The 14829-nt window shown below is 33.7% G+C and overlaps 1 protein-coding gene across 4 annotated transcripts in view; it reads left to right on the forward strand.

Moving 5' to 3' along the window:
- Positions 1 to 14829, forward strand: part of XRCC4 (X-ray repair cross complementing 4) — a 273210-nt gene that overhangs the window by 120796 nt on the left and 137585 nt on the right. For all 4 annotated transcript variants that reach the window (XM_019026117.4, XM_055385901.2, XM_055385900.2 and 1 more), the window contains 2 exon segments: positions 4924 to 5079; positions 6180 to 6286. In XM_019026117.4, the coding sequence (XP_018881662.1) occupies positions 4924 to 5079; positions 6180 to 6286 (263 nt within the window).

Below are 14829 nucleotides of genomic sequence, written 5' to 3' on the forward strand. Positions count from 1 at the left end.
ATCACCATTATAATGAGAAACAACTATAAAGCTATTTTCATTTGGGATGATGGTGGAGAATAAACACTTGAGTGAGGAATGAGAAATTACAGCATAAGTAAAAAGTGTGAGCTTTAATGCATAGAATTTTAACATATATATTTGCTGTTATTTTTAATTACCACTTAATAATTGTGTTCTTGGCTCCATTTTGAACAAGTGGCATCAATGGATTAATTTTTTATAGTATAGATAAAAGAGGAAACATTTAAGATGTGTACCTGAATCCTTAGGTTACTGGCTATATTTATTTCATGGGTTTTCTACTTAATTACAAATAAAAACTCTCAAGTTCCATGTTACTGAATAGGTGTTTTGTTTGCACTCAGACCTCTACTTAGAAATTACCTGCCTTTATTCTGAGTTATAGTTATTAAACCCATAATTGGAGGCAGTTTTCAGGGAATTGGGTTGACACTCACAGAATCATCAAAATAAAAGACCTTGAAAGCTCTTCTACTTCATCTCTCTGCCTTCAGGATACAATCACATTATATCCAGATGAATTCAGTCCGATTTTTAAAGACCTCAAGAGATATCTTCATCTCCCCTTGATAGCCCGTTACAGTGTTTAAGAACTGTCGCAGTTGGAAAATTCTTTCTTCCATCTATGGGTAATCTGAATCCTTCACGGTATAGTTGAAGGCCATTTCCTCTTGTTCTCTTGTCAGAAAGGATGAGGAACAGCTGTTCACCGTCTTTTTCCGTACTTAAAGCCTTATTAAATCTCTTTACCACTGCTTGCTTTTCCAGTTCTTTTTAGCTTTCTTTGTCTTCCCAACTCTATTCAGACTTTCTTTTGCCATACAACCCTGACCTGGGCCAGATATAATTTTGGCCAGAACTGATTATTAATTTAAGGATTACTGCACTGTGTCTAAATACCATATGTTCACATTTATATATCTATTATTTTATTTTGAGCTACCATTTAATCTGTTGTTTCATTTTTGGTGTTATTTCTGCATGAAATTGTTGTGGTTTTCCTCCTAGTTTGTTATTGTTTTGACATGTTATTCTTAGATTGTTTTCCCACCCAGAGACATTTTATTTTGAATGTTCAGTATTTTTTTGTATTTTTTTATCCTTTTAATTTTAAAAAAAAATTACTATTTTTTTGTCCAAGGTTTTAGATACCTCAGTGCTAGGTTGCTAATTAAATTTAGCATTATTGTTCTGTTTTCCTAGTTATTGTAGAAAGGATGAAGTATCATTAGACCTTTCTTGTTTGATGTTATTTGTGATTTCATCCCAATTTGAGATTTGCCTGGATTTGATCCTTGGACTAGTGTGGTCTGATCTAGTTGTACATGGGCTTTTTGTTAGTGTCACCAGACTTAGCAGTGAATCCCATGTCTCTTCTCCACTAAATGTTCTCACCTAACAGTTCCTGTCCAATGTCTTGAGGCATAAGCTTGACAGAAAGCACGTAATGGAATGCATAGTAACATCATAATGCTCTAGGAGAGGATTGGCATTAAAAATTAGGTGGGAATGATACTACATACCTCTTAGTTACTGATTATTGGATAAAAGGATAGCATTCTCTGAGTCTTGAAAAATTAAAAGTTAAGAGTAAATTCGTGTCATGCAATTGTTCACACTAATACTTTTTCTCCAGTCAGCTCCCACTCCCCCACTTTTCTAGGAAGTGTTGTCCAGTTTGATGATCAGAAGTTTGGTTGCAAAAAAATCCTAAAGCTTTGCTGAAACCAAGCAAGGTTAACTCACAGGATACCATTCATTCTATTGACTGTGTTTTCCTGTCACAGAAATGTTTCCTTTGACAACATAGTTCTGATACTGGTTACTTAAGATTAACAATATTCTTTAGGAATATTATATGATATTTCATTTTCATATTTATTTTCACTTTGAATGTGTCATACCAAATGTTAATTTTAATAAAGGTTTGGGAATTAGCTTGTTAGTTGTTAAGTACACATCATCGTTCAATCAAGAATTATTGAAGTGACTTATATGGAAATTAAATATGGACTTAAACCAGATAAATTACTAATTGGTTACCATTCCTAAAATTTAATATAAGAAATTGTAATATATTTGTTTATGTGTTTTCACATATTGGTTTTTACTTTGCATAAGTTTGAAGTATGTTATTATATACTCAGGTATTTCAGTAATATGTATGTTTTAAAGTTTTTTATTGTGTTTTTTTGAAAATATTATAGGAAGATGAGAATATCATGCTTACGTAACACTGAATCTGAAATATAAATGTAGTGACTTGTCTTTGCTTAAAATAAACTATCAATATTGCTAGCTCCTTTTCAATATTCAGTTTTTTTCTAACATCTTTTCGTGTACTTCTTTCTCAGAGAACTTTGCTTAATGAAGGGAATACTGTTAGATTGATATTATTTGCCACAGTTTTTTTAAAAGCTGAAGATGAAAAACATTACTTTTACAATGGTGAATAGCTATTAAATGAGTGAAAAAATACAATATTCGGAATCACTGTTTTTCTGTTTCCTTATAAGATGTCAATATTAGCCATTCTCCTTGGCTCTTCTCCTTTGCTGGAGGGCTATAGTCAGCCATGGTGCCCAGCAGGAATGGCATAATCCTGAAGCCCCACTTTTATAAGTACTGGCAGTGGCCTATAGCAATATGGTTCACCCAGCCTGCAAGGAAGAGCCACAGACATGAGACCGGGCAAGCCAAAGCCCACTGCATTGCCCGGTGCCTTGTATCTGGACCCATTGGCCCCTAGTAAAATGCCCCACATGAGGTTTCACACCAAGTAGAAGCTGGCAGGGGCTTCAGCTTGGAAGAATTAAGGGTGGCCAGCATCCACAAGAAGATAGCCTGGACCATTGATTTCTCTGTTGATCCAAGGAGGTGAGACAAGTCCACTGAGTCCCTGCAGGCCAATGTATAACAGCTGTAGGAGTACTGCTGGAAGCTTATCCTCCTTCTCTAGGAACCTCAGCCTCCGAGAAGGGAGACAGCTACATGAAGAACTCAAATTGGCCATCACACTGACAGGACCGGTAATGTTCATATGAAATACCTATACGAAGGAGAAAGCTAGAGTCATCACCAAGGAGGAAGAGAACTTCAAGACTGCCACGTCAGGCCAGGTGCAGTGGCTCACGCCTGTAATCCCAGAACTTTGGGAGGCTGAGGCGGGTGGATCATGAGCTCAGGAGTTCGAGACCAGTCTGACCAACATGGTGAAACCCTGTCTCTACTAAAAGTACAAAAATTAGCCAGGCATGGTGGCAGGTGCCTGTAATCTCAGCTACTCGGGAGGCTGAGGCAGGCGAATCGCTTGAAACCAGAAGGCAGAGGTTGCAGTGAGCGGAGATCGTGCCACTGCCCTCCAGCCTGGGCAACAAAAGTGAAAGTCTGTCTCAAAAAAAAAAAAAGAAACCTGCCATATCAATGCCTGGCTCTTTGGCCTCTGGGCAAAAAGGACCAAGGAAGCTGCAGAACAGGATGTTGAAAAGAAAAACTAAAGCACTGTTGAGGCCTTGTAATAACTCTGCAGAAAAGCTGGGAAAACGAATAAACCACTGGGAAAATAAATAAACCAAAAAGATGTCCATATTAATTTATTCACTTTATTCGTTTGTCTGATAAGAACCTACCAAACATCTGTCGAATGCTAAACACTATGCTGAGCACTGAGGATACAGTGGCCAATAAAACACACATGCTGTCTGCTTTCCTGGAGTTCACATCTTTGGCAAAGACTGTGCTATAAGAATTTGCTGAAATTGGTCCCAGAGAATATATTGCCATATTTTCCTTTTTATCCTATGAGACGTTCTAATTCTTTGCATCTTTAGATAGGTAGATTGTTGAAAGTTTAAGGGCATGTATATAAAAGCTATCTAATTTGGACATTTGTGTTTCTAATTTCACTGAAATATATATGTGTGTGTCTATATATGTACACACACATATATACTACTACTGGTATATATGTGTGTGTGTTTATGTACAGTATAAAAATACTAGGATACCTGTAAAACAACAACAATGTAAATAAGCAGTATGAAACAACATTGAAAAGAATACATAAAATAATTTGTATTTGAATCAATAAAATAGGAATGTATTCATCATGTATGTGTATGCATATATTAAGTATATACAACCTCAGCTATTTTGCTTTCTTTATATATCTCTTGGGAGCTTAAAATACAATCCCTTGTTAGCTCATTTGAGCAGTATGGGATGAATTAAAAACAATAGAGAATTTTGTATGTTTTGTCTTACGTATCTAAATTTGAAGATATGTAGTGTTTTGCATTTGCTGTTTTATTAATCTCTCCTTGAATATATCAAGTAGAATACTTTCATTGGGTATGTGTATTGCATTTCTATATGTATTTGTGTGTGTGTGTGTGGTACTCGCTTATAAGAATATAACTGGATAAGTCGTGTTCTTGTTGTGGAGCAGTTTGTTGTCTAGTAGAGAAATCAGACAAATTAGCTATGTTGCCTTATCACAAAATAAGATTGTAGTTGCTTTTATAGTAATATTAACATAGTACTGAGGAAACAGGCTACATTTACTCTTGTTTGAAATTTATCCCATAAAAACATTCTTTTGTAAATAAACCATACATATCAATAAATTATCTTTAGGCATTTTGATTTTCTAAAGGCTTATTTGTATCAGTTTTCAATTTTGATCCTTATCTCAGTATATAAATTACATTAATAGCCAATAATTTCTAATTGTGTATTTAACCATCTTTATAAAACTTCCAAGTCAGTGAAAGCATATGTGAAAATAATCTTTAATTGTATTTTCCTTGAAAATTTTTCTTGAAATCTTCTTGATTATTAGACTGAATTATGTTAATGCTAAGCAGAACTGCATGACTAATTTGTTTACTTATTTTTTAGATTTGAAAAATGTGTGAGCGCTAAGGAAGCTTTGGAGACTGATCTTTATAAGCGGTTTATTCTGGTGTTGAATGAGAAGAAAACAAAAATCAGAAGTTTACATAATAAATTATTAAATGCAGCTCAAGAACAAGAAAAGGACATCAAACAAGAAGGGTATTTTCGCTATCTTGTTTTTGGATGACAGATGCATACATTTAAGTGGAATTTCTTCCCAAAGTTAACATTAGATGCCAACTTTTTGATCATATGAGATAATTTGGTAGTCTGGATGTGGATGTTCAGGCTGTTAGATAGGGGTGCCATGGGCTAGAGAGTTCTCAGCATGCTCTCTCCATGTCTGCTCAACTGTGTCACCTACACTTAAATTAAAAAACTGACATGAGGCTTATTAAAGTATTATTTAATTCTTAGACATTAGTAAGACATACTAATTTTAAAAAAAACTTTCATCTGCAGAACTACAAAAGTTGGATGCATATCTGTAATCTTGATGTCTAGGCAATGGTTAACTTTAGAATCAAGTGATTAATATTAAATTCCAGGGAGCACTTATTTTATCTGATTAGAGTGCGGTTATCAGTTTTATTCTTCTTTCACATTTGCTCTGAAAGTACATATGTACTTGATTTTTATGGAAGAATCCTAAGTGACAAATGGCTGATATGGCTTTCGATTATTATAACTTTTTTACGCATTAGCAGATACAAGTTAGGGTCTATTGCTTTGAATCTTAGTAGAAGTACAGAATTACCAGTGACGTAGTATAAAAAAATTTGATATCAGCTAGTCCTAGCACAGGTACTGGTCTTGCAGTCATACCTATTAGTTTATAGCTTTGGACAAGTCACTATCTTCATAATAAAGGTAAAGATACCCATCTTAGGGTTTTGCAGAGATCAAATGAAATGCGAACTGTTCTGAGATTAGTAAAATTTTAAATACTCTGTGACTCACAGAGATAATTTGTTAGAAAAAGTATTTTGATAGAAGAATAGTACCTGATAAGAAACTGATTTAATATTAATTATAATGAGTACTAAATTCAGATTAAAATTAGGTAAAAGAGAAACTTGTTCTTAAGAGAGTTAATGTATAGGTTTTAAGATGCTTTCATCTAAATCATATATATTTTCAATATGTTTGTCTAATTAGAATCTTTTTCTAGGAATATTTTCTATAATTGCTTACTGATAAATCTGCTGCCTAGCAGGGGTGAGCCAGTGATTTATAATTCTACCTTTCTCTGTTTCTAGGGAAACTGCAATCTGTTCTGAAATGACTGCTGACCGAGATCCAGTCTATGATGAGAGTACTGATGAGGAAAGTGAAAACCAAACTGATCCCTCTGGGTTGGCTTCAGGTAAGAGATACATACATTTATCTCCTCTGTTGAATATATTATTTGGGCTTCTTATTCTAATGACAAGAAACCATAATGGAAAAATGTTGTGAAAGACCTTATTCTATGAAAATTCTTTAGCATTTTTATTTTAAAAACTCAAATTTTTAATGCTAAAACTTAATATTATTTGCAAAATGCAGCAACTCATTAGCACAGCAGTGTGAGCAAGCATTCATACACATATACTCCAAGGTATACTATTCCTGGTTAGATATAACCAGGAAAAGCGTAAGCAATGAGGAAGATACACCTTTATGCTAAATATCATCAGCTTAAAGCTGGTTGCCTTTAACATTTGAGATCTTATTTAGCTAAAGCCATGGATAGGCCACTGGAGCAGAGTAATCAAGAATGCTCTAAATTATACTGAAGTTGAGGCCTTCTTTCACTCTTCAGAAAAAAGATTGCAACAAGTGAGATGTAATAGAGGAAAAGAGAAGGGGAAAAATGGCAGTTTAGTACAAAGTACCTATGACTTAGTCCTTCGGATCAAGTTCCCAGCAAGTGTTTAAACCCATGAGTTATTTTTTTAAATGTTTTGTAGATTTCCTAGTGACGGTGGAAACAGGAGCCTCTGAACTCATTTTATGCTTAGATGGTTTTGACCTAAAACCAATACTATTAAAATAAATGCTTGATTTATTTATTTAGAAAATATTTTTGAGTTCCTATTATGTACTAGAAACTTTGCTATGCATTAGACAACAAAACACAAAAATCTGTGCCATTGTGGAGTTTAAATTGTAGTCAGGGAAACATATAAGATGAATAAATATAAAATATGTTAGGTTGATAAGTGCTAAAGAGAAAAATAAACCAGAGAAGGCTGATAGAAAGGTCAGGGTGAGAATAAGGATGAGGGTTATGATTTTAGCCAGACTATCAGAAAAGGCCTCAGTGAGAAGGTGAAGGTGACATGCTATCTTGGGGAAGACCATGCCAAACAGAAAAACAAAAACAAAAACAAAAACAAAAAAACACTAAGTACAAAGTTCCCGACGCGTTTAAGCAATACTATAGAGTGTAATCTGGATAAAGTAGAAAGATGAAGACTGGGAGAATTAGGAAATGAGATGAGAGAGATGATGGGACCTCATCACGTGTAGGGCGATATAGGCTACCATTAGAACTTCTCCTGTTACTTTGAATTAACTTGGAAACTACTGAAGGATTTTAAACAGTTAGGTGACATAATCTGACTCAAATTTCAAGAGGATTAGTCTGTGTATTGTGTTAAGAATAGACTATAGGATGACAAATGCAGAAGAAGATATAACAGATGGGAAGCTAGTACAACAATTCGGTGAAGGGTGAGGCTGGCTTAGACCAGAGTGTTGGAGAGGCAATGAGCAAGGAGCAGATTCTAGGTGTGCTTAGAGGCAGCAGGATTTGCTGATGAAGGGGTTATGACTGAGCAAATAAGACTGAGAGGGAGCAGCCAGGAGGTAAGAGGCAAAAATATAAATGTGGTATCCTGCTGATTGATGGATTTAGCAATACAAACGTTATTAAGGATCTTAATGGAACATATTCACTGGATTGGTGAAGGAAGGGGATAGGAGAGAATAGGAGTTTCAAAGGGAATGGGAGGAGAGAACTGGAGATGAGACAGGCAATACTTTCAACAAATTTCACTGTAAAAAATGGGAAAGACATGGGGCGGCAGCTGGAGGAGGAAGTAGGATAAAGAAAAGTATTTTTGTTTGTTGTTTTTAAATAAAAGAAAGAATATGTTCGTATACTGATGAGAGTAACTAAAGAGAGCAGGTAAAACCATCAAGGCAGTAGACAGAGGAAAAACTACTGGAAATCTGTCTCTAAAAATATAAGTGGATGGGATCCAAGGGACAAGTAGTAGATTAGTTTAGCCAGGAGCATAGTCACTCCCCATAATGACAGGAGAAAAGGTAGAATAAACAGATGAAGGCACAGGAAAGTATCTAACTGCGGTCACAGAAACTTATTAACATTGATTAAATTGGTTGATTCATCTGATTCTAATCAGATTTGCATTGGATTACACAATACACACACAATCATACTTTTGCATTTGGGAGTGAAATTTCTTTTCACTTGGCAGTTATGCTTGTTTTACCCTAGTGTCCCATTTAAAATGAAATTATTATTTAATAATCAAATAGAGAAAAACCTACAAAGATAATTTGTACTCTTTTCAGTTTAAACTTTCAGAATTTTTATTAAATACAATGACCTTTGGTCTTGTTTCTTAGTCAGAGTATCTTACCAATATTTGAAGTAGGTGAAAATTATTGATGAGAAAATACGTGGTTAAATATGGCTATATGAGAAAGAGGACTTTTATGTGTTCAGTCTATTTTAAGTAAAACTTTAAGCTACAATTGTACTATTTTCAATTTGGCAAAATACTCCCTTCTCTTAAGAAATGTTTAGTTTATTTCATGTTTTTTCTCTATTTTACGTGTCTTTATTTCTTTAGCCCACATCTAGTTCATTACACATATGATCTATAGGTCTCTGTTTTTATTTTTATTTTTTGCATTTAACTTGCTTTTAGTAAGTTTTCGATGTCAAGAATTAATAGCATAATAGAACTTTACCTTTTTTCTTCTGCTGCAAAAAGAAATGTTTAGGAAACAGATGCTGACTGAAATAGAAAAATAAATCTCATCTCAAATGCTTGACACTGAATCAAGAACTAGATTTCATAGATCTGAGAAAGAAAATTGTAGCTGTTAAACAACAAAATGGGCCACCCTATAATTTACCAGTTTCCACAATTAATTCTTCTACAGAGACAAAATATGTTTTTAGTCCATGAGAGATAATTCTGTTGAACACAGCTTTCTCTTTTTGGTACTCTATGTAGTATTATTATGTTTTTTGAGGCAGAGCAGTGAGAATTTCTTCCTGATCTTATTCTGCCATCTTGATAATAAATTACTTGCTCTTTGAATACAAATAAATTTGTGAATTTATTTTAGATATTGCAATTTCCTGTGTGCTTTTCCTACAATAAAAACAAGAAAAAGAAAATCTGATGGGGATTAATACATTTATTCAGACTTTCAGAAAGCTGTCTTTAAGTGGCTGAATATATAATTTGGTAGTTATTTTGTTATAGTAAATGGATTTTTATCATTAATTATTAAAATGCCCAAATTTCCTCTGGAGTTGTTCACATTATTACCCAATTTCTTGATGATAAAATAGAGGTTTAGTGAGATCAGGATCATTTAGTAATATGAAGATGAATATGTTAATCTGAATCTGAGTATGGTAAATTTGAATTGGATTACACAATAGGCATACAATCATACTTTTGTAAATGGAAATGAAATTTCTTTTCATTTGGTAGTTATGCTTGTTTTTACCTTACTGTCCCATTTAAATGAAATTATTCTTTAATAATCAAATGTAGAAATATTCACAAAGATGGTACGGTAATTCATTCACAAATATGAAATGGTAAATTCATATTTACCGTATTCACTCTAGGGAAAAGTCTGATTACTTTTATGCATATATCCAGAAGTAGAGTAGGGGTATTACAATTTGAAGGAAATTGTTAAGTTACATTTTTATGAATACGCAATCAATTTACGGCTCTTTTTCCTCTAAATTTTCATATTTTCCCACTGCCACTAGGATTATTGAGAAAATAACTAATGATAATGTAGATCAGTCTAATAAACCACATCATGCTCATATGTACTGTATGATATAGCATGAAAAACCTCAAAAAATACTCATTTTCTTGGCTGAAAGGAAATCCCCAAAGTATTCTGAAACTTGAATATCACAGTCAATATCACCGCATACTACATTTTCTATTTTTCCATAGCAAGATTTACTTTTACTATGTCTTGCGTTTTAGAATTTCCAGATAGACAGTGATTGTATTACTGACTTTATTTCTTAAGCTATGGCTGCATACTAAGGCCCTGGATTTTATAGGTATTTCACTTTGTTTTATATTAAGATTATGATAAATATAACAGTTGCTGTAGTCTCTATTTATAGCTCAAGCTTTGGACTAGAAAAGTAGGGATCACTTTCACTCCTATCTAGTTGGTATTAAGTACTTGTGGCTTTAAAGATTTCCTGCTTAGTCTGGACTCCTCCTGCCTCCAAAGTGTGTGTGTGTGTGTGTGTGTGTGTGTGTGTGTGTGTGAATTTAATAGAAATCTGTTGGGTTATTATAGATACTGTGAAACAGTCTTCCCTATAAGAAACTCTTTTTCTTTCCAAATCAAGGTAAAACACGATGTCCCTATCTGAGGAGAAACATTGTTAAACTATGTCCACTAAATAACAGAACCTCAACAAAACATGTAGTGATAGAAGCACCGTTATGTATAGCATTAGAGCCAAAATCTGCAACAACACCACATGCAATTGGCCTTTTATTTGCCCCAACCATATCAGATATAACCTAAGAACAGTTTCGCATTGTGCAGTTTTAAAATATTGCTTCAGAACCATTTTCATGCTGTGATAACAGAATTGTATGTGAAAACAATTTTAAAATATATATGAATATTCTAAGAATTTTAGCCATTATGAAACATTTCTTAGTCTTAACATAATTCAAAAAGCATGCAAATATTTAGTGGAAAATTTGAATTTATATGATAGAGATAGGATTTTTCTTGTGAAACATTTTGAAAAGCTATGCTTAATTGGCTCCTAATTAGTTAGCTATCATAAGGCTAATGATTTTAATTCCTCATTAATTATTTTAATATGTAATCAGTATTTCAAAATTATAGTTATTTCTATGAATAGAATTGACAATATTTATTACAATTATAGGATAATTAAGAGCCTTACTAAAATACAAATAAGAAATCTTTTCTAGAATGTTTCACTCTTTTTAGCTGCATATTAAAGGTGCACAACCACTAAAAACAAATATAATAAGCTTTCCTACCACTTCTCTACATAATTACTAGCCCAAGATTTAGCACATTAGTTTAATTAATCCTGCTTCTTAACCAACAGGAAGGTCCCTGTATAACTGCTATCAGTAATTTAGGCTTTCACTTAGTTGGTAGGCTTCCTGAAAGGAAGTGTGATTATAGAATAGCCTTTTTGAAAATAAATGAATGGCTATGTCCAACAGTTGATGAATACTGATATAGTAGCTTTCAAAAATAGAACAGAATCCAATATTTTTAAGTATCAAAGGGCTTGTTGCTTCAAACAGTGAATGTCTACTCACAGAGGGGATAACAACATGTACTGCCAAAGAGATTACTCAGAAACTCAGCTTTAGAATAACAGATTATGCTCTTAGTCTTGCCCAGCTTGTTTATCATAGACACATTTATTTATAAGTTTTAAATTAAAAGCTTGATTTAGTTAAACCTACCACCAAACTGGAAAAGAAATTTAAGTGTATTTCCTAGCAATAGTGGGCTTTTATACATAACCATTGTTGCTAGGAATAACGTTATATGCTTTGGAAATCTAGACTGTATAGTTCTAGATCCTGTTATTTAAGCTCATTGTTTTTCCAATGAGGGAACAGAGGCCTAGAAAGATTAAGTACATTACTTTTGGTTACACGGGAAAATAATGAAAAAGTATTTGCCTTGTAATATAATAATTAACCACATTAGCACGTCTACTCTTGAAATATTACAAAAACCCTTGCAAATTTTCCAACAATGAGGAAATTGCCACTGATAGAAGAGAATAGTGGGAACACTTTTTTCTCCTATATAGAAAAAAGATCCTATTTGTACATACATTCTCAAGAAAGATAGTCAACATCATCAGATTGAACAAGTAAGACTTCATAGTAGGTAGGTTGTGGAGAAACTAATAGAATGCACATATTTCTGTTGAAGTCATCCCTGTGTATATTAATTTCTTCAGATTTTGACTTAGTATTTATTCATCTGAGAACTCTCAAATGTCCCAAAGGTTGTTAGCAAATCTATGATGGTTTCTTATTTCCTAGTACTAAAATATAACTTTGATATGACCTCCTAGGCAAGTATCTCTACATCTTTATATGTTTGGGGGGAGACAAAAATTATTTTAATGTTATTTGTCTCTGACTGTGGATGAGTGAGAAAACTGGCAAATCCTTTACCCCCAAATCAACTATGAATCTAAAATTGACCCAAAAATAAGCAAATAAGTACTTCCAAACATGGCCAAAGGCAAACAGCAATATGAGAACTGTTTATTCTTGAAAAACTGCTGAAGTTTGGGTGAGAACTGGGAGTCTGTGGATTTCTTGCTTGCCTAAGACTGCCTCTATCACTGCCTGCCCACATTCATGAGTTTGGTCAGTATGAAAGTTATGCCAGCATCTGGCTGGCCATGAGGACTGGCAACTGCTGTACCTGAGCTAAAGAGGGCTCACTCAATTTGCAGCAGAGGGTGATACTCACAACCAGCAGCATTGTCAGTAGAAGTAATGATCTTGGTGTCAGTGGGTAGGTGTGTTAGGCCAATGGATCTACTAACCTGGTTGTGCTCGTGGTTGGGGTAAACATATTCCTAGTTGAAAGTGTGCATGCACTTTTGCAGTAGAGACTGAAGAGAGGGCCCAAGCTATTTTTACAGTTCTGACCTAACCTAGAGATAATACATATCTTCATAGGAGAATAGAAAAAGAGAGGCTGGACTTTCAACATACTCCTGTACCTGCCACCGCCCCTCCCCCAACAAAAGAAAAGAAACCTATTAGCTTGAGGTGTTTGTGCATTATTTCTATCAATTACTGGCTGACGTCAAAACTGTCTAGACACAGAGTAACGCTTTTGGAGCTAGGCTTTAAAATTTAAAAATCAAGAATAAAATAAACTGTGCAGAAACATCAATTGTCACTCATCACAAGAGAAACAGATTTCATACATTTACCACAGGTAAGTTAATAAACAAACAAAAAGCAACAGTAGCAAACTTCAGAAGGAAAATAGTCAAAATCCAGAGTTGTTACAATATATTATTTAAAATGTTTCGTTTTCAACAAATTGGACATACAGAGAAACAGGAAAGTGTGGTCCATACTTGGGGGAAAAAAGTATTCAGTAGAAAATGTTTCAGATGTTGAATTTGGTAGACAGACTTCAAAGCACAGTTTATATCTATATCTATATCTGTATCTATATATATACACACATACACACATATGTATGTTTATGTGTATATGTATATATACACATATATATGTGTGTATATATACACACACACACGCATTTATATACTAAACTAAACAAAAACATGTTTAAAGCCTTAAAGGAGAGTACGATATAAATGTATCAACAAGTAAAGATTCTCAATAAGGAGATAGAAATTATTTGAAATGAACGATATGAAAATTCTGAATTTGAAGAGTGTAATAACTGAAATGAGAAAGTTACTATAGCAGCTGAACAACAGATTCAAATTGTCAGAATAAAAAAATCAGTGAACCTGAATATAGATCAATAGAGTGAATAATTTCCTAGGAATGAAGAGCAAAAATGATGGAAGAGAAATGAACAGATCTTCAGAGACCTTTGGGACATCACATGTGCCAACATATGTGTAATGTAAATTCTAGGACAAAAGAGAGAGAAAGGTAGAAAAAAAATACTTGAAAAAATGAAAGCCAAAGCTTTCCAAAATTGTATGAAAACCATTAATCTAAGCATCCAAGCAACTCAGTAAACTTTAAGTAGGATAAATACCAAAAGATAGGCTGGGCATGGTGGCTCACACCTGTAATCCTAGCACTTTGGGAGGCTGAGGCAGGCAGAACACCCGAGGTCAGGAGTTCGAGACTGACCTGGCCAACATGGTGAAACCCCATCTCTATAAAAATTCAAAAATTAGCTGGGCATGGTGGCACGTGCCTGTAATCCCAGTTAGTTGGAAGGCTGAGGCAGGAGAATCTCTTGAACCAGAGAGGTGGAGGTTGCAGTGAGTCAAGATCATGACACTGCACTCCAGCCTGGGTGACAGAATGAGATTCCATCTAAAAAATAAATAAATAAATAAATAAAAATAAAATAAAAATAAAACCAAATAAAAAAAACAAAAAAATAAAAAAAAAACAAAAAGATACATTGAGACACATATACCTAGAAAACATTTGAAATCCATAGAGGGAGACACATATAGGACAGCATCAATATAGCAACAGACATTATCTGAAGCAATGAAGGACAGAAGACAGCGGTATAGCATTTACAAAATTCTGAAAGAACAAAAAAAGAAATCATAACCAATACTTTTATATCCAGTAAAGTATCTTTCAAAATAAAGACGAAATAAAGACATTTATTAATTAACAGATTCATTGGTAACAGACCTATTTTGTGACGCATACTAAGAAATCTTCAGGGTGAAAGGAAACAACATGAAATGATAACATGAATCTACAGGAAGAAATAAAAATAATAAAAAATGTAAAATAGTGGATTAATATAAAATATAAATACATATTTTCTTTTTTATTATTGTCTTTTATACCAGATTGAACAAAGGAATAATTACAACACTGTGACATTGGATTTATA

Source organism: Gorilla gorilla, chromosome 4 (genome assembly GCF_029281585.2).
Source record: "Gorilla gorilla gorilla isolate KB3781 chromosome 4, NHGRI_mGorGor1-v2.1_pri, whole genome shotgun sequence".
Lineage (NCBI taxonomy): Eukaryota > Metazoa > Chordata > Mammalia > Primates > Hominidae > Gorilla > Gorilla gorilla.